Raw genomic sequence first — 21,297 nt, 5'->3', positions numbered from 1 at the left:
GGTAGTTAAAAAGCTCCTCGGTGGCAAGGCCCCAGGGGTGGACGAGATCCTTAAGGCTCTGGATGCTGTGGGGCTGTCTTGGTTGACAAGACTTTGCAGCATCGCGTGGACATTGGGGGCGGTACCTCTGGATTGGCAGACCAGGGTGGTGGTTCCTCTCTTTAAGAAGGGGGACCGGAGGGTGTGTTCCAACTATCGTGGGATCACACTCCTCAGCCTTCCCGGTAAGGTTTATTCAGGTGTACTGGAGAGGAGGCTACGTCGGATAGTCGAACCTCGGATTCAGGAGGAACAGTGTGGTTTTCGTCCTGGTCGTGGAACTGTGGACCAGCTCTATACTCTTGGCAGGGTTATTGAGGGTGCATGGGAGTTTGCCCAACCAGTCTACATGTGCTTTGTGGACTTGGAGAAGGCATTCGACCGTGTCCCTCGGGAAGTCCTGTGGGGAGTGCTCAGAGAGTATGGGGTATCGGACTGTCTTATTGTGGCGGTCCGTTCCCTGTACGATCAGTGCCAGAGCTTGGTTCGCAGTAAGTCGAACACATTTCCAGTGAGGGTTGGACTCCGCCAAGGCTGTCCTTTGTCACCGATTCTGTTCATAACTTTTATGGACAGAATTTCTAGGCGCAGTCAAGGCGTTGAGGGGCTCCGGTTTGGTAACCGCAGGATTAGGTCTCTGCTTTTTGCAAATGATGTGGTCCTGATGGCTTCATCTGACCGGGATCTTCAGCTCTTGCTGGATCGGTTCGCAGCCAAGTGTGAAGCGACCGGAATGAGAATCAGCACCTCCAAGTCCGAGTCCATGGTTCTCGCCCGGAAAAGGGTGGAGTGCCATCTCCGGGTTGGGGAGGAGACCCTGCCCCAAGTGGAGGAGTTCAAGTACCTAGGAGTCCTGTTCACGAGTGAGGGAAGAGTGGATCGTGAGATCGACAGGCGGATCGGTGCGGCGTCTTCAGTAATGCGGACGTTGTACCGATCCGTTGTGGTGAAGAAGGAGCTGAGCCGGAAGGCAAAGCTCTCAATTTACCGGTCGATCTACGTCCCCATCCTCACCTATGGTCATGAGCTTTGGGTCATGACCGAAAGGATAAGATCACGGGTACAAGCGGCCGAAATGAGTTTCCTCCGCCGTGTGGCGGGGCTCTCCCTTAGAGATAGGGTGAGAAGCTCTGCCATCCGGGAGGAGCTCAAAGTAAAGCCGCTGCTCCTCCACATCGAGAGGAGCCAGATGAGGTGGTTCGGGCATCTGGTCAGGATGCCACCCGAACGCCTCCCTAGGGAGGTGTTTAGGGCACGTCCAACCGGTAGGAGGCCACGGGGAAGACCCAGGACACGTTGGGAAGACTATGTCTCCCGGCTGGCCTGGGAACGCCTCGGGATCCCCCGGGAAGAGCTAGACGAAGTGGCTGGGGAGAGGGAAGTCTGGGTTTCCCTGCTTAGGCTGTTGCCCCCGCGACCCGACCTCGGATAAGCGGAAGATGATGGATGGATGGATGGAAATTATTTCAGGATTTTTAAAGACGTATACCTGTTTACCTTTTAAATTCCTTCCTCTTCTTTCCTGACAATTTAAATCAATGTTCGACTATTTTTTTTTTTAATTGTAAAGAATAATAAATACATTTTAATTTAATTCTTCATTTTAGCTTCTGTTTTTTCGACGAAGAAAATATTTGTGAAATATTTCTTCAAACTTATGATTAAAAGTCAAAAAAATCATTCTGGCAAATCTAGAAAATCTGTAGAGTCAAATTTAAATCTTATTTCAAAGTCTTTTGAATTTCTTTTAAAATTTTTGTTCTGGAAAATCTATACGAAATAATGATTTGTCTTTGTTAGAAATATAGCTTGGTCCAATTTGTTATATATCATAAAGTGCAGATTGGATTTTAACCTATTTAAAACATGTAATCAAAATTCTATAATTAAAAATGAATAATGATGTTCCATAAATTATTTTTAATTTTTTTCAAAAAGATTCGAATTAGCTAGTTGTTCTATTCATTTTTTTCGTTTGAATTTTAAAGAGTCGAAATTGAAGATAAACTGTTTCAAAATTTTATTTTCATTTTTTTCGTGTTTTCTCCTCTTTTAAACCATTAAATTAAGTGTTTTTTCATCATTTATTCTCTACAAAAAACCTTCTGTAAAAGGAAAAAAAAAGACAAAAATACCCATTTTTCTTATAGATTTATTCATTAAAGGTAAATTGAGCAAATTGGCTATTTCTGGCAATTTATTTAAGTGTGTATCAAACTGGTAGCCCTTCGTATCAATCAGTACCCAAGAAGTAGCTCTTGGTTTCAAAAAGGTTGGTGACCCCTGCTGTACCGTGATTTAGCATTCAATCAATGTTAGCATCATTTATCTGACATGGTTACTGCCTTAGCTGTGTATCTTTATTATTGTGATTAAAATTTTAATCAGATGGATAAATCCGCAAACACTTTCATTTTGACAACCCTAACATTTATATATTTCTGTGTTCTTCAAGCTTATTCATCTGAAAGTGACGGCACTGCTGTTTCCCACGTCGGATTTCAGGCATCCTGTCACAACACCTGCACTCCTTTACATTGGCCAAGCGCTCACTAAGGTACACAGCACTTTGTTATTATAGCATGCTTTACAGAAAGCACCAAGCAAGCATTAGGGGTAGAGATGTCCAATTATATTGGACTGCCGATATTTTTGGCCGATAAATGCTTTAAAATGTAATATCGGAAATTATCGGTATCTGTTTCAAAATTATTGGCATCGGTTTCAAAAAGTACAATTTTTGACCTTTATGACCTTTTAAAACCCAGCAGAGTACACGGACGTAGGCACTGCCTTTGTGTACCGGCCCAGTCACAATATCTATGGGTTTTTACACACACAAGTGAATGCAATGCATACTTGGTCAACAGCCATACAGGTCACACTGAGGGTGGCCGTATAAACAACTTTAACACTGTTACAATATGCGCCACACTGTGAACCCACACCAAACAAGAATGACAAACACATTTCGGGAGAACATCCGCACCGTAGCACAACATAAACAAAACAGAACAAATACCCAAAAAACCCTTGCAGCACTAACTCTTTCTGGATGCTACAATATAACCTTGGTCCCCCCAACCTCGCTCACCTCAACCTCCTCATGCTCTCTCAGGGAGAGCATGTTCCAAATTCCAAGCTGCTGTTTTGAGGCATGTTAAAAAAAATAATGCACTTTGTGACTTCAATAATAAACACGGCAGTGCCATGTTGGCATTTTTTTCTATAACTTAAATTGATTTATTTTGGAAACCTTGTTTTCCAAAAGATATCGGCAAAAAAGCCATTATCGGACATCTCTAATTAAGGGTAAAGTTTTTTTTTGTTTATTGTACTAAAACACTGTGGTGTGTTTGCAGTGTCCAGTGAGATCATTACAGGATGTGACATCAGGTTTAGTCCTGTGCTGTCTGGCTGTGGAGTATGTCTCCTTTTCCAAGCGCTTCTTGCCCGAGCTCATTAACTTCCTGACTGGAACGCTGCACCTGGCCGTGCAGGACAAGAGCTCTCCAGGTACAGTTGGTTTGGGCTTCAGGACTCCATGCCACTAAGCTGACTTTATTTTTTTAAATGTTCTTGCAGGTTACATAGTCATTCCACCTTTTAGGGCCAGTGGGAAGCACAGCAATCTGTTGGTGCTGTCAGACTCTGAATCCTGGAAAAGCTGGGACAACAAAAGCCAGCTGCCACTTTCTGCTACACAGCACCTTGCTTTGAAGGACCTCGAAGGAGATCACTTTAAGTAAGTGACCGGAATTGAGCGGAAAATGCAAATGGATCTTTTTTATTTATCTTGTGTAGTTGAAGGGACAAAACATAGGAAAGTTACCTTGTTTTATGGTATTATTGTGTGTGCAAAGAACAACAATTTGGACCCTGTGGCATTCACCTGTGTCGCCGCAGAGATAATTTAGCCTTCCCAATGACTGGTGAGCCAGCAGGCGCTTTCACACAACAGCTTTTGCGTGGGCTGTACTGCAGTGCTTGCTAAAACTTGAACATTTCAGAAAAGATTCAATGTGGGGAAAATCATGCAGTCAGTGCCTTTTTATATTATTGTCTTAAAGGAAAACTGCACTTTTTAGGGACATTTTGGCCATCATCCACAATACAGACCAAAACACATACATTGGAATCTGGATTTATGGAATGCCTCTATTTCTGTCTCTCCATCCCCCTCTCTCTCTCCATCCCCCTCTCTCTCGCTCTCGCTCTCTCTCTCTCTCTCTCTCTCTCTCTATATATATATATATATATATATATATATACACATACATACATACACCAGTGACGTGTGGTGAACTAAACACCAGGTGAGGCATACATACTTTTATCTTCTTTAATTTTTTTTACCTAAATTCATTTGTGCAGCTCTAGTCATTGTTGATTTAAGTTGCACATTAGAGAGTAAACACTGGCTTACTCTAATAAAAATGTCATGTTTGTTATAAATACAGTTAAAGAAAAAAGAAAAGGAAAAAATGCTAGCTTCCGCTGGAGAGACCTTTGTCTGCTAGCTTGAGCGCCCCCACTTCTCCCAGTGTGGCGAGTCAGAGTACTGCTGAGGCATTGAACTGCATGTTGACAATATATCGCCCCCTACCTTGAGGCAGAGGTACTTGCTGCCTCAAGACCTGCCTTTTCCACGTGGCAACAAGCATGCGCCCCCTCGCACGCATGCCCAATACACACTGTGTGTAGCCGTGGAGGCACCGCCTGTGTCTGCCTCACTTCTCATCTGCTGCATTGTTTTGATCAGGAAACATGGAATTTCCGCAATTTTGACCATGCAAATCATCAAAATATACAGGAACCACACCAAAATCACATAGAAAGCATAAACCAAAAGAGAAATATTAAAATTTATTTTATTACTTAGTTTTGGAACATCTCAAGGTTAAGCCACCTGGTGGCAGGTGAGGCACTGCCTCGCTTGCCTCCCCTGACAGCACCTCACTGATATATACACACACACACACATATATATATATGTATGTATGTATGTATATATGTGTATATATATTATATATATATATATGTGTGTATATTTATCTTCCTCCCACCGCCAAAGACATGCAGCTGGGAATAGGTTGATTGGAAACACTAAATTGGCCCCTGAAGTGCAGTTTTCCTTGAAGCCTTTCCTTAATAGTGGGGAACTTTTTTTTTCTTACAGTTCCAATGAAGTTGTATGAAAAGAATTTGGCCTTGCTTGGCGGAGGTCTCCACCCTCTTATTGCACCTGTGTGCGGTTGTTGTCGTCATCCAGGTTGACGTGTGTGTCCACCTGCATGGACCTGGTGAAGAGATGCTGTCTGCTCTACAGCGACCTTGCCTCCTTCAGGCACATCTTCCAGCCAATCAGAACGCTGCTTTCACAACACCTGTCTTCTCAGTTATTACCCGAGCCTTTAAAGGTGAGTTCTACTGCCAGTTTTATTACCTTCACCAAGGCGTGTTGTGTGTTTTTTTTACTGTTGACAATTTTTTGAGTGGAATTTTTTTTTAAAATAACTTTTAAAAACAATCTTACACTAAAAAAAGCTATTCAACAAATTATAACCTAAGTCTGTGTCAGATGTGTTATTGGAATGAAAGTTCAGGGTGCACAGTCGTCCCCGACAGTGCGCTTCAAAGTTTGTGGCTTTTATTTTTCCAAAGCACAGTCTATATATTTTGGGTCTAAATTAGGCATTTCCCAGCTTTTAAAAAAGACTAAAGTATAAAATGTACATAGTACATTAGTAATTGACACTAGATGAGACCCAACCAATCAGAGCCCAAAGTTCTGTATGCTGGCCACTGATTGGTTTAACCTCAGGCAGCATTACTGTGTCGGATTAAACAAGTGTAAAGGTGACCAAAGGGGGTTATTTCATGTAAAAACAGTATTTACTCTTATAGTGTTACATTTCATTGTATTTTCTTACCCCCCACATTTTCCTGTACCCTAATTTCTAGGTGGTGGGGATAGGTTGTTTGGCAACACTAAATTGGCCCTAGTGTGTGAATGTTGTCTGTCTCTGCGATGAGGTAGCGACTTGTCCAGGGTGTACACCGCCTTCTGCCCGATTGTAGCTGAGATAGGCACCAGCGCCCCCCGCAACCCCAAAGGGAATAAGCGGTAGAAAATGAATGGATGGATGGATGGCTCACCACAGATAGTGTGAATAGATGTACTGCTCCCTGCTGGCCTTTGTTTGTAAACATTCTAATAGTACTCAGTGTCAGTGGCTTGTTGTTCCAACACTGAACAGTAGATGACATCATAACTCTGTTTCTTAAGACAGTTCATACGCACCGGGGGCCTCATGTAACAAGCACAAAAACCCGCAGTCCGACTAAGTTGAGATGTGTCTGACGTTGTTGTGGAAAGCCAACTCTATGGCTGCTGTACGTACATTTCCACAGGCTGGCACACTTTAGTGACACACAGATGATGCTGGGTAAGAGTTAACATAAAGTGCCAGCTTTTGATATTTATTTTGCGAGTATTCAGACATCTTTAGATTTTTCAAAAGTGCAATTAGGGACAATTCATGGAATTTGTATTGTTTTCTTAGGAGGCAAACATGGAAGCAATTATTGTTCCACACATTTATAACATTTCTGGCTTTTCAGTGTTTTTACTCACTTTGTCTTTCACAGTATCCATACTCAGTGGCCTAGTGGTTAGAGTGTCGCCCTGTGATCGGTAGGTCATGAGTTCAAATCCCGGCAGAGTCATACCAAAGACTATAAAGATGGAACATTACCTCCCTGCTTGGCACTCAGCATTAAGGGTTGGAATTGGGGGTCAAATCACCATAATTGATTCCCGGGCGCGGCACCGCTGCTGCCCACTGCTCCCCTCACCTCCCAATGGGTGATCAAGGGTGATGGGTCAAATGCAGAGAATAATTTCACCACACCTATTGTGTGTGACAATCATTGGTACTTTAACTTTAAACATTGCAATGGCCCCATGCAACCCACCACCACAAACAGATTGCAGTCCTGTCTGAAACAAGAATGCAGAAATTAAATCCTACCACAATTTTTGAAATTAAGATGATTTAATATATTTAGTGCATCTAATTGTACTTTGTTAGCTAAATTCAGTTTAAATATATTTTGTGATTGTGCAACTCAAATGATGTTCCCAGTCTATTGTAAGTGAACTGTGGTGCTGAATTTCCCCCAGGGATCAATAAAGTACTTTCTATTCTATTCTAAAACTCAAATACTAAAAAGAATAAAATAGTTTAATCTGAATTTTTTTTTCTGAAATATTTCAAAAAATACTGATTAAAAACAGTCATTTGAATTAGTATACTCTTCAAAAACACTGATTTAATCTGTGGAAACTTTTTTTTTAAACAATTATGAAATAAAAAATGAGACTGCTTTACATGTATGATATGAAGTCAAGAGGATGAGAAGATCCAATGTCCAGGTTTAATCTGGATCTGATCCACATTGTAGACCAAGTAGTCTGTAGTCATTGTTACTTTTTCAAATTGCAAAATAGGCGCTGCAAACAGAGATCCTGGAGGTTATCAACAACACTCCAGCAGCTCTTAGCCGCTTGGTTTTTGACAAGAAGAAGCCTGTCCCTCTGAAGCTGTTCACACCCAAGATTGTGGAGGTGTAAGTGTAAACACAAATGTGCAGAAACACTCGGAGCTATGGGTCTGCTGGTTTATACCACTCGTCTTTCTCCAGGTTTGATTACGGCAAGAAGCGCGGCGTCACCAAGGAGGAGAAAGAGAAGGAGCGAGTGCGTCACAAGTACAAGAGAGAATTCAAGGGAGCGCTGCGGGAGATCAGGAAGGACACGCGCTTCCTAGCCAGGGAGAAGCTCAGCGAGGTCATGAACAGGTACGGATCCTGTTGGGTGCGGCAAGTGTTTTCACTTCTTGCAGGCACCCTTCAACTTCTATCTGGTGTTCCTTTGCAGGGATGCCGAGAGGAAGAGGAAGGTGAAGGAGCTTTTTGGCAGCTTGGCCACGCAGGAAGGAGAGTGGAAGGCCATGAAGAGGAAGAAGAGGAAGTAAAACTGGAAACTTCAAATGGTTTTGTCTTTTTTTTTTTTTTAGCTCTGACTTCTATGAATTGGTGCACACATTCAAGTGGACTGAAACTAAATAAGCTCATTGGAATCCGTAACTTGTCCACCGAAAATAACCATGGAGTGCCTTTCAATCCATTTTCTTCTTATTTTCATTGCCTATTTGGGACAGTTGAAACTACAGTTTACATACTTGTGCTGATATTTAATGTTCAATTACTGCTGTTTCAACTGAAGGCTGCATAAACTCCAATGTAGGATGATTTGAAGACAGATACACATCTTGGCTTTGTGTTGCAGTTGACAAAGCAAATATTGTAATATTTTAATTACATTTTATCTTTAAAATATAATGAAAGCCAATAAAAATTAGAAGTGGGCAGAAAAGGCCCCAAAAGAGCTCTTTGGACATAACAGACATGTTCATTAGGCATACTTGTAATGTATCCTGTCCAATTTCAAAATAAAAATATTGACATAAATGAGCAAATATTCCAAGATTCATGTGCATCTTACAGGCTTTTTAAAAAACAGGGATCTCTATTAGATCTACTTGAATAAACAATTTAAATTATATTTATTTTTTTTGTAGAAAAATGTGTATTACAACTTTTTTTCTCCCACTTTTTAGATTGTATGTATTCCAGTTGGGAATCTTTGGGCACCTCACGATTCAAATAAAAATGTTATAGATGCATCTTTAATTTATGTAGATTGATGCAGTTTTACATTTCTTTTAGTTTCACTAAATAAGCGTTTTATTTGTAACTTTTAAACAAACAGTGCATTTATAATAGATTCACTGAAGTCAGCCACATTTTAGAACTGTTTGCATTACTTTTTTCCAATAAATAAAATCGATTCACAATTACTAATCTATTCTAAATTGTCCATGTCGAATTGCAATGCATTTAAAAATAGATTTCCCTCACCTCTAGTACGTAAAGTTTAAAATATATTATCTATATTTAAAAAATAGCATTTGTATTTTATATCATTGGTACTGAAACATTTTAAGGCAATAAAATATCTTTAGCAAATGTCGCACCCTAAAGATGGATACCTGGTACTCTAGTTTAGTAAGCCAACACACGTTAGTTTTGCAATTAGGAACTCAATGAAAGTTTACATTTTATTCAACACTACAATCCAAATAAAGATGCACGGCAGTAATTCGGAAAGTTAATCTGACGAAATTCCAAGATAGACGCAAACATTTGTATACCATAAAACTACAGTACTGTTCACATAGACACTTGGGTGGGTAGTTGTGGAATATTCCAGGTGGTTACACACACACGGTTAAGGTAAAGTGGCATTGTCATGTCAATGACGTTTGGTTACGAATCACACAAGACACCTGAGGTACATTTGCTGATATGCAGATGCATATTAGGAATACACAACCCACATCCAACCAGAAGAACACACACACACACAGGACCAACTTGTCAGAGCAACATGGAATGTTACGGTCATCTTTTCTTCGTAAAACGTTGACTTCAAGCTGTGTTGTCCTGCGGCAAGAGAATAAGACTTGGTTACAGTTTGTGTACTTGATGTACTAAATGTTTCTCAGTGTCTCACCACTGGTGCGTCGGCAACGTTGGTATCAACGGGCGACTGGACCACATCCTGCCCGCCCGAGTTGTCCTCGCCCTGTGGAAGACACGCAAACAGGAAGTTGCGCTTTTAGAACCTCGTTCGCTCCTGTAACCCAAAACTACTTCTGTACTGTATAGTGTCGCCTTGACATTGACATTCAGCGAGCGTACTTAAACCATCAATAAACGACTCCGATGACTACAACAAACCTCGGACTATAAGAAAGTATTAGGACTAAAAAAGAAGCGACAATTACTTTTCCTTTGCGGCTCTCCTACTTCACACTTGCAAATTAAGGTTGGAAAATGAGGAACCATCCATTGGAATTTGTAAATAAATGATAGAGTAATAAACAATATGATAGCCAAATATGAGAAGTGTTTGTTTTTTAACAGAAGATAAAAAAAGACAAAAGTTGTGAAATGAAAGTGAGAATATTGTGAGACCGTGGCACATAAACTGGAAATAAGTAACAATTTTTATTAAATCATGACATACTGTTAATCTTTTTTAAAAAGGTGAAATAATACATACAAGTATAAGTCGCACCTGCGGAAAATGCATAATAAAGAAGCAAAAAAAAAAACAAGTCGCACTGGAATATAAGTCCAATTTTTGGGGAAATTTATTTGATAAAACCAACACCAAGAATAGACATTTGAAAGGCAATTTAAAATAACTAAAGAATAGTGAACAACAGGCTGAATAAGTGTACGTTATATGACGCATAAATAACCAACTGAGAAGGTGCCTGGTATTTTAACGTAACATATTATGGTAAGAGTTATTCAAATAACTATAACATATAGAACATGCTATACGTTTACCAAACAATCTGTCACTCCTAATCGATAAATCCCATGAAATCTTATACGTCTAGTCTCTTATGTGAATAAACTAAATATTTGATATTTCACGGTAATGTGTTAATTTCACACATAAGTCGCTCCTGAGTATAAGTCACACCCCCGGCCAAACTGTGAAAAAAAATGCGACTTATATCCCGAAAAATATGGTATTACATTAGTTTACAAAAACAAACTCATTGGTTAAATGATAATTGTGTTCATCTTTGGGCACCTAACAATCCCACCCCATTCTTGACTCACAATTCAAAAAGATTCTCGCAATGTATCATGTGGTTTTAATAATTATAAGGAAACTTTCAAAACAAGTTAGACTTGGACAAACTTTATCAATCCACAAGGGAAATCGTTCCACACAGTAGCTCAGTTACAAAGGATGAAAAGGATAATGTAGGTATAAAGTAGACTAAAATGTACCATAGTAGCAATATAAAATATGTAATATTTACATGTTATATATACACAGTATATATTATAAACTGATATGTTTATATAACATAACAAATCCCAATTACCATGTACAATATTACAATGTATGTGACAGCTGCAAAATGTACATAATAAACAAAGATATAGCTAACAGAAGTGGTCAAGTAATAGACCGATATCTATTGCTTAATTAGAAAATATCCTGGTAGCAAGGAGATGGCCTATAAATGTCTTAAAAAAAAAAATATATATATATATATAATTTATCAAATCAAAATCGTTATTTTTAATCATTTGTTTATAAACCATGTCATATTTTATAAATATTTATATATATATATATATATATATATATATATATATATTTTTTTTTGTGCACCCCTAGTCAATGATGCCTCGGTCAGTGTGGGACACTCACAGGCTGTATTGACGCGCACTGATACTGCATTGGTGTTTCTAAGTAGCGCATTCTGCTGGATTGAATACGTAATTATCTTGAAATAAAATGTATCGTAAATGTTTTTAAATGAATTGCTGCGCAGAAAGGAATATGAAATGTGCAACTCTGGTCATTGAGTCAAATAGGCAGAACCCTAACGTTAATTTTATTTGGCGCTATAATATCAAAACCTTCCTTAGTTCTGTTTAGATCTATGATGGCGATGAAAACTGTAGTCAAACACCACTCCCACTTCTGTTGCTCGTGAGTCAAAAGAAGCACTTCTTGATAAAACACAGTTTGATGCTTCAGTCGAAGGACGCAGAATGTTTATTTTTCTTGAACGCACAAGGAGACATGAGTGAGTCTCACTGCTGCTTCTGTGTTTCACCCATCACTCCTTCAATGTCTTCTATAGTGTAAGGGTTCACTATTGTAGGACGGTCCAGATCAAATGCTTCTGTGAGCCACCTTTGTCACATGAGCCAGAGGTTTGGCACCTGTTTAGTCCATGGATAATGTGTATGATTTCCTGAATAGTAGCATCATGTTCCACATGGTAGGAGGACCGATACCACCACCCCTCCTCCTCCATTTTACGTCTGCGTGTTTATCAAAATGGCTCCGTAACCTTGAGCCATTGTTCAACGTGGCTTACATGTGCTCTTCATCTTTACCGCTTGCTTCTCGGCGTCAGCCATCAGTCAGTCTGATGACAGCCAGAAGGTAAAAAGATGGCTTCGCAATTTTCCACAGGTCAAAATGTGACAAATGATTGTCTGATTTTCTAGTCATTATATTCCAACACTCTAAAAATCAATAATGTCTTTTCTGTACATCTACTGCTTGCATGCCTTTAATTTGTCACACCCCATTAGCGTCACATGACAAGATGACCTTGCAAATGTCCTTGCCTGGTCATTAGACACACATGTGGTGTCTCCGTCAGGCTGGTCGCCCTCCAGGGGTTTAACACTACCTGCAATGTGAGCCCACTTATTAGCAGCCAAACTGGCAGGAAGAACCCGATGGGCAGAAAACATTGTCAATATGGATCAGGTCAAATGTGGGCAAAGGGAACATGTCAGTGGTAGACATTCCTGCAGAAGAAATGATGCTCGGATAGTTTTGGTGGGGAAGAAAATTGCACAGAAATAAATACCTTCTGGTCAAAATGGTGCACAACAAATATTTACCCAAATAGTATAATTTTATGGGGAATAGTAATTATTTTCCATAATACATCTGTAGTTGTGAGAAAAATATAAAAAAAATTTTGTGGCGATTTTATGAACATTTTGCAAAAAAATGTGTCTAAATTTAAAAAGAATACATTAGGTTGATTGGCAACACTAAATTGTCCCTAGTGTGTGAATGTGAATGTTGTCTGTCGTGCTGTGTTGGCCATGCAATGAGGTAGCGAATTATCCAGGGTGTACCCCGCCTTCCACCCGATTGCAGCTGAGGTAGGCACCAGAGCCCCCCGCGACCCCAAAAAGGGAATAAGCGTTATAAAATGGATGGATGGATGGACATTCAGAACCTCAAAAATAAAGTCAAAAATGAGTTCCGCCGCACAAATAAAAGATTTAAAAGTAACAATGAAATAAAAGAAAAGTTTGTTATACAAAAAAAAATCCATAAAAATAGTCAACATTGTGCAAAATTTGTCATTTTACGAGAAACATGTTCATTATAAACATTACGGATGAGAATCTTACCACTTGCGTTTGATTAAATTCTGATTCTCGGGGTGACAATTCCATTCAAACTAAAACTTTTAATGTCATAATAAAATTGTAATACCTTTTCTAAACAGGTTTGAGATTATAAAAGCTCCTCTTTGGTGCTGACGTATATGCAAAGGTGGGCTAAAAAGGCATTTAAAAATTCCATCCATTTTCTACCTCTTGGGGTGCTGGAACCTATCCCAGCTGCACTCGAGCGGAAGGCGGCGTACACCCTGGACAAGTCGCTACCTCATCGCAGGGCCAACACAGATAGACAACATTCACACACTAGGGACCTTTTAGTGTTGCCAATCAACTTGTCCCCAGGTGTTTGATTGAAACTTAGTAGATTGCACAGTACAGTACATATTCCGTAAAATTTGCCACTAAATGGTAACAGCCGAATAAGTTTTTTCAACTTGTTCAAGTCGGGGTCCACGTAAATCAATTCATGGCACATGTCTTTGGTGGGAGGAAGCCCACGCAGTCACGGGGAGGACATGCAACTGATCTTCAATAAATCGTAACAATCGTGATTCAAGCATGAATCACTTTATAACCAATGCAATGTTATTTGGTTAGAAAAAAAGTCAAGTTTAAGTGAATGAAATTGAGAGAATCAAACTAATTTTAGTTCAAAACTTTTTTTTTTACAAAATTACAAATTAAGGTGAATACCTAATTTACAGAGATTAGTTTTTATTTGAATACTATGACAAAAAGTACCTTAGAGGAAATGTTTATTTTTTGTAAATAAATGTAATGATAATATTTAATGATTATTTAAAAAGGGAACTGCACTTTTTTCAGAACTTTGCCTATCGATCACAATCATGAGACAAGAACACATCTTTTATTTTTAAAGAGAATATAAAAACACACTTGCAAGATGAAGCTAATGGGAGTCCCCACTGTAGCCTTCAAAGCCCTCTAAAACAACCTCAAAAGCCTCCCATTTTAACGTTTTATATACACACTGCAAGACAATACTGTTGTGATCAAAATTATTCAACCCCCACACAATTTTGGTGTTTTAGCAAGTTGGACATTTATTCCGTATTTTGTTTATAGTCATATCAAATAAAGATGTGTCAAATAGACAAATGTAACTTGAATTACAACATTATTTTTGTAACATACCAAACAGTGTCAACTTAAATTGTAACACTGTATTTTACAAAATACCAAAAAAGGACATTTTTCTTAATATCTCATTGACAAAATGATTCACCCCCCTAGTTACATGCATCTTTAGTACTTAGTAGAACACCCCTTGAAGATCATAACTCTTAAGAACAGAATTTGAATAAGGTATTTTCAATCAGGTGTTGAAAACAGCTGTAGATGTGATTAGAACCATAACGAGCAACAATTAAACTGATTGAAAAAGACTGACGCTCAGCTTCTTGCAGATGGTCAATGATGTATTTGCAACATGGTGAAGTCCAGGGAGTGGTCAAAGAAGTCAAGAGAGGAGGTAATTTATTTTCATAAGAAATTATATGGATATGAGAAAATAAAGACATTACACATTCCAAGAGAGACAGTTGGTAGCATATTTCACAAGTTTAAAGCTAAAGGCACACTACCTGGACGTGGTAGAAAGAGGATGCTGTGTGCAACTGCTGTCCGGTGTTTGAAGCGTACGGTGGTAAAAAACCCTTGGGTAACAGCTGAGGAACTACAACAGGACATTGCAGAGGGGGGAACGCAGGTTTCATCCCAGACAATAAGGCGAGATGAAGGCCTCCATGCCAGAACTCCCAGGCACACCCCACTTCTGACTACCAGCACAAGGAAAATTGACTCCAGTATGCCAAAAATCATCTGGACAAACCCAAAAGGTTTAGGGAAACTGTTCTATGGAGTGATGAGACAAAACTGGAACTCTTTGGGCTTATGAATCAACGTTATGTCTGGAGGAGTAAAAGTGAAGCTTACAAAGAGAAGAACACTGTTAAGCATGGTGGGGGGTCAATCATGCTCTGGGGCTGTTTCTCTGCCTCAGGTACCAGGAATCTCCAGCGCGTTCAAGGCATTATGAATTCTATTTCCTACCAGGATATATTAGCTGCAAATGTCATGAAGTCAGTGACGAAGCTGAGGCTTGGGAGACGTTGGACTTTCCAACAGGAGAACGATCCCAAGCATACCTCCAAATCAACATCAGAGTGGTTGCAGAAGAAGGGCTGGAAGACTCTGGAGTGGCCTTCACAGTCGCCATACCTAAATCCTATAGAAAAGCTCTGGTGGGACTTGAAGAAGGCAGTTGCAGCACGCAAGCCCAAGAATATGAATGAACTGGAGGCCTTTGCCCAAGAGGAATGGGCTAAAATACCTGTAGATGGTTGCAAGAAGCTTGTGTCCGGTTATGTATCACGTTTGAAGGATGTAATTACTGCCAAAGGGTGTTCTACTAAGTACTAAAGATGCATGTAACTAGGGGGTTGAATCATTTTGTCAATGAGATATTAAGAAAAAATTCCTTTTTTGGTATTTTGTAAAATACAGTGTTACAATTTAAGTTGACACTGTTTGCTATTTACAAAATATGTTGTAATTCAATTCAAGTTGCATTTGTCTATTTGACACATCTTTATTTGATGTCTAAAAACAAAATACAGAATAAATGTCCAACTTGCTAAAACATCAAAATTGTGTGGGGGTTGAATAAATTTGATCACAACTGTAGATCTGACCAATCCAAGTCAATGAGTACTTACTGATGAAGCCTACTCAGATAAAAGGCAAAACGTCTTCCAAAACAAAGCAAACAGTCCAGTTGTGATCGATTGAATGCCCTGAGATTACAATGACCTGGATTAGACCTGGGCAATTTAAGGCCCGGGGGCCACATGCTGCCCGTTAAGCTTTTGAATCTGGCCCGCCGGACATTCCCAAATACTTTTTTTTAGATCTTTAAGATGGAAAGTGTAGCTGCCATTATGATGTGCAGTCATGTTTTCTAATGACCGTAAATCTTCAACTATACAAAGTATTTCAATGGTTGGAATCTGCGCTTATGGATGATATACCAGTTACTATGGTAATCTAATTAGTTACTATGGTAATCTAATTAGTTACTATGGTAATCTAATTAGTTACTATGGTAATCTAATTAGTTACTATGGTAATCTACATCACAGCAGCTCAGACGAGGCACCAAGCAGTGTGGGTGGGAAGCGTTTCCACAGACGCGGAAGGAGACTTTCACAACAAAGTTCTAAAGCTGAGTGATGTATTAGATTGTAGGTGGGTTTATTTTGTACCTTTCTCGTTCATATTTTATTGTTTGTTGTATTTTTGTCGCGTTTCACTTGACTGTAAAATATGTCGATCGAAAGGGGGTGTGACATTTATACTTTGTCAACATACAGTGTTTTATCGGTCATAGAAAAAGTAAAAATTCCATTACTTTTTTAAGGCAGTCTGTTATAACGTTTTTACCATTCAATCAGACATTGTGAGGTTTTGTATTAGTGTTCCTAAAAATAGATAATCAGCCCCCAGACACATTTCTTTCTTTCTTTAAACGTGGCCCCTGAGTCAAAATAATTGCCCAGGCCTGACCTGGATGAATAAGAACATTCATGAGCACTTATAATTTAGGATTTTTTTTATTTAAATCAATGAAAATAATGCAAGAGTAAAACCCACATTTTTTGGGAGGGTGGGGCAATAGTCCTAATTTTACTAGAATATCTCCAATTTTCCAAGGTATAAACATGCGATATGACTTCGACAACATTTTGTTCTGTTATTACTGAAATATATTCCTGTGGTTTATGTGAGGAATCAGAATATACAAACAATACAAATCACAACACTTCCTTTTCCTGAAAGGTGTTGCACCAACAATGAGTTCTTACTGGTTTGGCTGGATCCTTCTTGGCCAATCCGGTGGCTGCGACAATATTGCCCGCCCCCTCCACAGTTTTTTGGGCAACATTAGTCATCCCGGTAACCACAGCTCCGCTCACTTGACTCACACCCTCCACTGTTTTACCTGCAACTGGAGAAAGAGGATTAGCATTGAAGGAAGACAATTTTAAACACTGCTTATTGTGAGGATATCATGAATGTAGAAATGTAACATCACGATTCAACTTTCACTGCAAAAGCAATAAACACTATTTGCCCTTTTCCAACAACCAAAAAAACATTTCATAGACCACTAAAAAGTGCATTTTTAAAAAGCAGCTCACATGTGAATGCCTTCGAGGAGGTCTCCTTGGTTTCTGCGCTTGTTTATCAAAGCAAACCTCCCTCAGGGAAATATCACACCATACTTACCTTTATACTGTATTTTTTTTTTCACATGGTGACTCAATGTGCTCGTTTAGTAGAAATTATGTTCCTATACACACACACACTAAATGATCCCATAATAGGTACACAAGCACAATCCAATAAGCTAAAATAAAAGTGCTCCATAGAAATCAATCACAATTTACAGACATTTTAATATATTGTAGTAGTTTACTATTTAAACGTACCTCATTTAGCTGTATTGGGTGTTCTGAATAGAACTTAGTATAGAATTTACAACCAATTAGTACCACAAGAACACCACTATGTAATAGAGTAGGTTATGAATGTATTTATTTTGTATATATCCATCCATCCATTCTCTACCGCTTATTCCCTTTGGGGTAGCTGGTGCCTATCTCAGTTACAATCGGTCGGAAGGCAGTGTACAACCTGGACAAGTCGCCACCTCATCGCAGGGCCAACACAGATAGACAACATTCACACATTAGGGCAAATTTAGTGTTGCCAATCAACCTATCCCCAGGTGCATGTCTTTGGAAGTGGGAGGAAGCCGGAGTACCCGGAGGGAACCCACGCATTCACGGGGAGAACAGCAAATTCCACACAGAAAGATCCCGAGCCCGGGATTGAACCGTCTTCTCAGGACCTTCGTGTTGTGAGGCAGACGCACTAACCCCTCTTCCAACGTGAAGCCCATTTAGTATATAGTGCTTGTATTTTATCTTACTGGATTGTGCACACGCACCTAATGTTGTGGCCATTTAGTGTGCGTGTATTTTCTACTGCTTGTCCCTTTTGAGGTGGCTGGAGCCTACCCCAGCTGCACTTGGGTGGAAGGAGGGTACACCACGGAGAGGTCGATAAGTACAAATCAACAATTTGAAAAAAAATATATATATATATCCAGGCTTCACGGTGGCAGAGGGGTTAGTGCGTCTGCCTCACAATACGAAGGTCCTGAGTAGTCAGGGTTCAATCCCCGGCTCGGGATCTTTCTGCGTGGAGTTTGCATGTTCTCCCCGTGAATGCGTGGGTTCCCCCCGGGTACTCCGGCTTCCCCCCAATTCCAAAGACATGCACCTGGGGATATGTTGATTGGCAACACTAAATCTGCCCTAGTGTGTGAATGTGAGTGTGAATGTTGTCTATCTGTGTTGGCCCTGCGATGAGGTGGCGACTTGTCCAGGGTGTACACCGCCTTCCGCCCGATTATAGCTGAGATAGGCACCAGCGCCCCCGAAAGGGAATAAGCGGTAGAAAATGGATGAATGGATGGATTGGGCACATGTACCTAATGCTGCCATTTAGTGTGCAAGTATTTTCTACTACTTGTCCCTTTTGGTTTGGTTGGAGCCTACCCCAGCTGCACTTGGGTGGAAGGAGGGTACACCACGGAGAGGTCGATAAGTACAAATCTATAATTTGTAATAAAAAAATAGATCATCCAAACAATGTTTTATATCAAAACACAAAAGTAAAAAGGTATGTTATGATACACATCATATAAAAGTACACAATTTTTATCACCATGTATTATGAATAAAAAAAGGTGTGATATAAATTATATAATAAAGTATATAGATTGATTAGCAACACAAAATTGGCCCTAGTGTGTGAATGTGAATTTTGTCTGAGTTGGCCCTGCGATGAGATGGCGTCTTGTCCAGGGTGTATCCCGCTTTCTGCCCGATTATAGTTGAGCTAGGCACCAGCGCCCCCCGCGACCCCAAAGGGAATATGTATGTATGCATGTATGTATGTATATAGATTAATTGGCAACACAAAATTGGCCCTAGTGCAGTGGTTCTTAACCTGAGTTCGATCGAACCCTAGGGGGTCGGTGAGTTGGCCTCAGGGGTTCGGTGGAGCCTCTGCCGCGGATGTCAAGACACACCCGACTCATCGTGTAAATGAAAACTTCTACCGATCGGCATATTATGAATACAGCAAAAGAGCAAAAGTCACACTGTGTAATTTGTTATGAGTTAATGCACTGTGTTGGTTTGGTTCTTTGAACAAGGTGATGTTCATGCATGGTTCATTTTGTGCACCAGTAAAAAAACATAAATTTGTCTTGAATTTGAAAAAGAAAAAAAAATTATATATATCTCCATCCATTTTCTACCACTTATTCCCTTTTGGGGTCGCGGGGGGCACTGGCGCCTATCTCAGCTACAATCGGGCGGAAGGCAGGGTACACCCTGGACAAGTCGCCACCTCATCGCAGGGCCAACACAGATAGACAGACAACATTCACACTCACATTCACGCACTAGGGCCAATTTAGTGATATACACACACGGGTGTATGTCCAGGGTGTACCCCGCCTTCCGCCCGATTGTAGCTGAGATAGGCGCCAGTGCCCCCCGCTACCCCAAAAGGGAATAAGCGGTAGAAAATGGATGGATATATATATATTTTACAAAAGACGGGTTCGGTGAATGCGCATATAAAACTGGTGGGGTTCAGTACCTCCAAAAAAGGTTAAGAACCACTGATGTGAATGTGAGTGTGAATGTTGTCTATCTGTGTTGGCGACTTGTCCAGGGTGTACGCCGCCTTCTGCCCGATTGTAGCTGACATAGGCTCGTAAAGGGTCAAGCGGTAGGAAATGGATGGATGGATACATGTAAATTATTTAAAAACACACATAGAACAATTCACACACACATACCGTATACACACAGCATACGTCAAATACAATATTAAAAAAAATATTTTTGTATAAGGTCTTAAATTAATCAATACCTGTTGTGACGCCATCCTTTGTTTTGGTGCCTGAGAAAAAAAAAGTAGATTAATGAGTGAAATTATTAATAATTAAATATAAAATAATACATTAAGTAATGCAATGTGTAAAATTTAAGGATTTCATTAAGGATTAATAAAATGCAGATAATACAATTGAAGGTGAAATGAAGCCATGAATGTGTGGATGAGACTGATCAGCAGCTGATAGTAATGAATGAATGAGTGAGTGAACGCACCGACAAACACGACCCCATCTTTGGTCATTTCGGCCGCTCCCGTCACGCCCTGCTTAGTCTTCTCTGCCGCGAACACTACACCTTCTTTCGCCTTGTTGAAACTTTTCTTAAGAGAGTCCATGTTTGACGTCCGCTGCTGTCTTCTTGTTGTCTCCGAAAAGAAGTGACGAGCGGATCACTGCTCACTCCACCGGCACACCGGCGCTCTACTTTTTCCAGCGGATGTAGACTTGTGCCACCTGTAGGGCTTAATTATAGCTGAAGGGCGGAAAAAAAGAACCGTATATTAATAGTCGCTTAATTAAATAACGCACAAGACGTAATATGATGTATGTTAAAAAAATATATATAGGCTATATATTTATAACCGTACACAGAGACACTAATCACGCACCTGTTGTGCGTTAACTTAGTGTCTGACTTCCGGGCTGAAGTTTCCAGTCAAACCGGTTCGCTCAGCCCCAAACTCCATCGACACGACAATGTCTTAAAAGTGTTAAATGTGTTAAAAATATGTATGTGTTAGTTACACAATCACACACGCACCTCGGTGATGAAGGCTGTGATACTGATGATGAGACAGACACCATCACGCACACACGCCACTCACAAAGAGACATGACGTCATAGCTGCGTATATATATATATATATATATATATATATATATATATATATATATATATATATATATATATAATAAATATAATTCTTTTGTATATTTTATGATCGCATTTCTATTTTTTTCCCTGACACACTATGATTAAGTATATACAACATATTTATTATATACTTTTTTTCATATTGTATTTATTATATACCGCTTTTAAAGTGATCATAATTGTTTTAAAAAATATATACCGTATTTCCTTGAATTGC

At 39.7% G+C, this 21,297-nt stretch overlaps 2 protein-coding genes across 2 annotated transcripts in view; one reads left to right on the top strand and one right to left on the bottom strand.

The window, feature by feature from the left end:
• nop14 (NOP14 nucleolar protein homolog (yeast)) overlaps nucleotides 1–8,584 on the top strand; it is a 28,407-nt gene extending 19,823 nt beyond the window's left edge. Inside the window, exons 13-19 of the mRNA XM_061876461.1 lie at nucleotides 2,495–2,596; nucleotides 3,402–3,555; nucleotides 3,625–3,784; nucleotides 5,312–5,459; nucleotides 7,553–7,671; nucleotides 7,747–7,902; nucleotides 7,982–8,584. Coding sequence (XP_061732445.1) covers nucleotides 2,495–2,596; nucleotides 3,402–3,555; nucleotides 3,625–3,784; nucleotides 5,312–5,459; nucleotides 7,553–7,671; nucleotides 7,747–7,902; nucleotides 7,982–8,078 — 936 coding nt within the window. The 3' untranslated portion in view covers nucleotides 8,079–8,584. The remainder of the gene's footprint in view (nucleotides 1–2,494; nucleotides 2,597–3,401; nucleotides 3,556–3,624; nucleotides 3,785–5,311; nucleotides 5,460–7,552; nucleotides 7,672–7,746; nucleotides 7,903–7,981) is intronic.
• Nucleotides 8,585–9,210: 626 nt separating this feature from the next.
• On the bottom strand, nucleotides 9,211–20,820 carry LOC133536173 (alpha-synuclein-like). Its single transcript, XM_061876462.1, has 5 exons — nucleotides 20,421–20,820; nucleotides 20,182–20,211; nucleotides 17,031–17,173; nucleotides 9,680–9,751; nucleotides 9,211–9,609 (listed from the first exon to the last, which is right to left on the bottom strand). Exons 1-5 carry the CDS (start codon nucleotides 20,539–20,541, stop codon nucleotides 9,595–9,597), a joined length of 381 nt encoding a protein of 126 aa, XP_061732446.1. The 5' UTR covers nucleotides 20,542–20,820; the 3' UTR covers nucleotides 9,211–9,594.
• Between the last annotated feature and the right edge of the window lie 477 nt (nucleotides 20,821–21,297).

Source organism: Nerophis ophidion, linkage group LG17 (assembly GCF_033978795.1).
Source record: "Nerophis ophidion isolate RoL-2023_Sa linkage group LG17, RoL_Noph_v1.0, whole genome shotgun sequence".
Taxonomy (NCBI): domain Eukaryota; kingdom Metazoa; phylum Chordata; class Actinopteri; order Syngnathiformes; family Syngnathidae; genus Nerophis; species Nerophis ophidion.
This window is presented reverse-complemented; position numbering and strand designations above follow the sequence as displayed.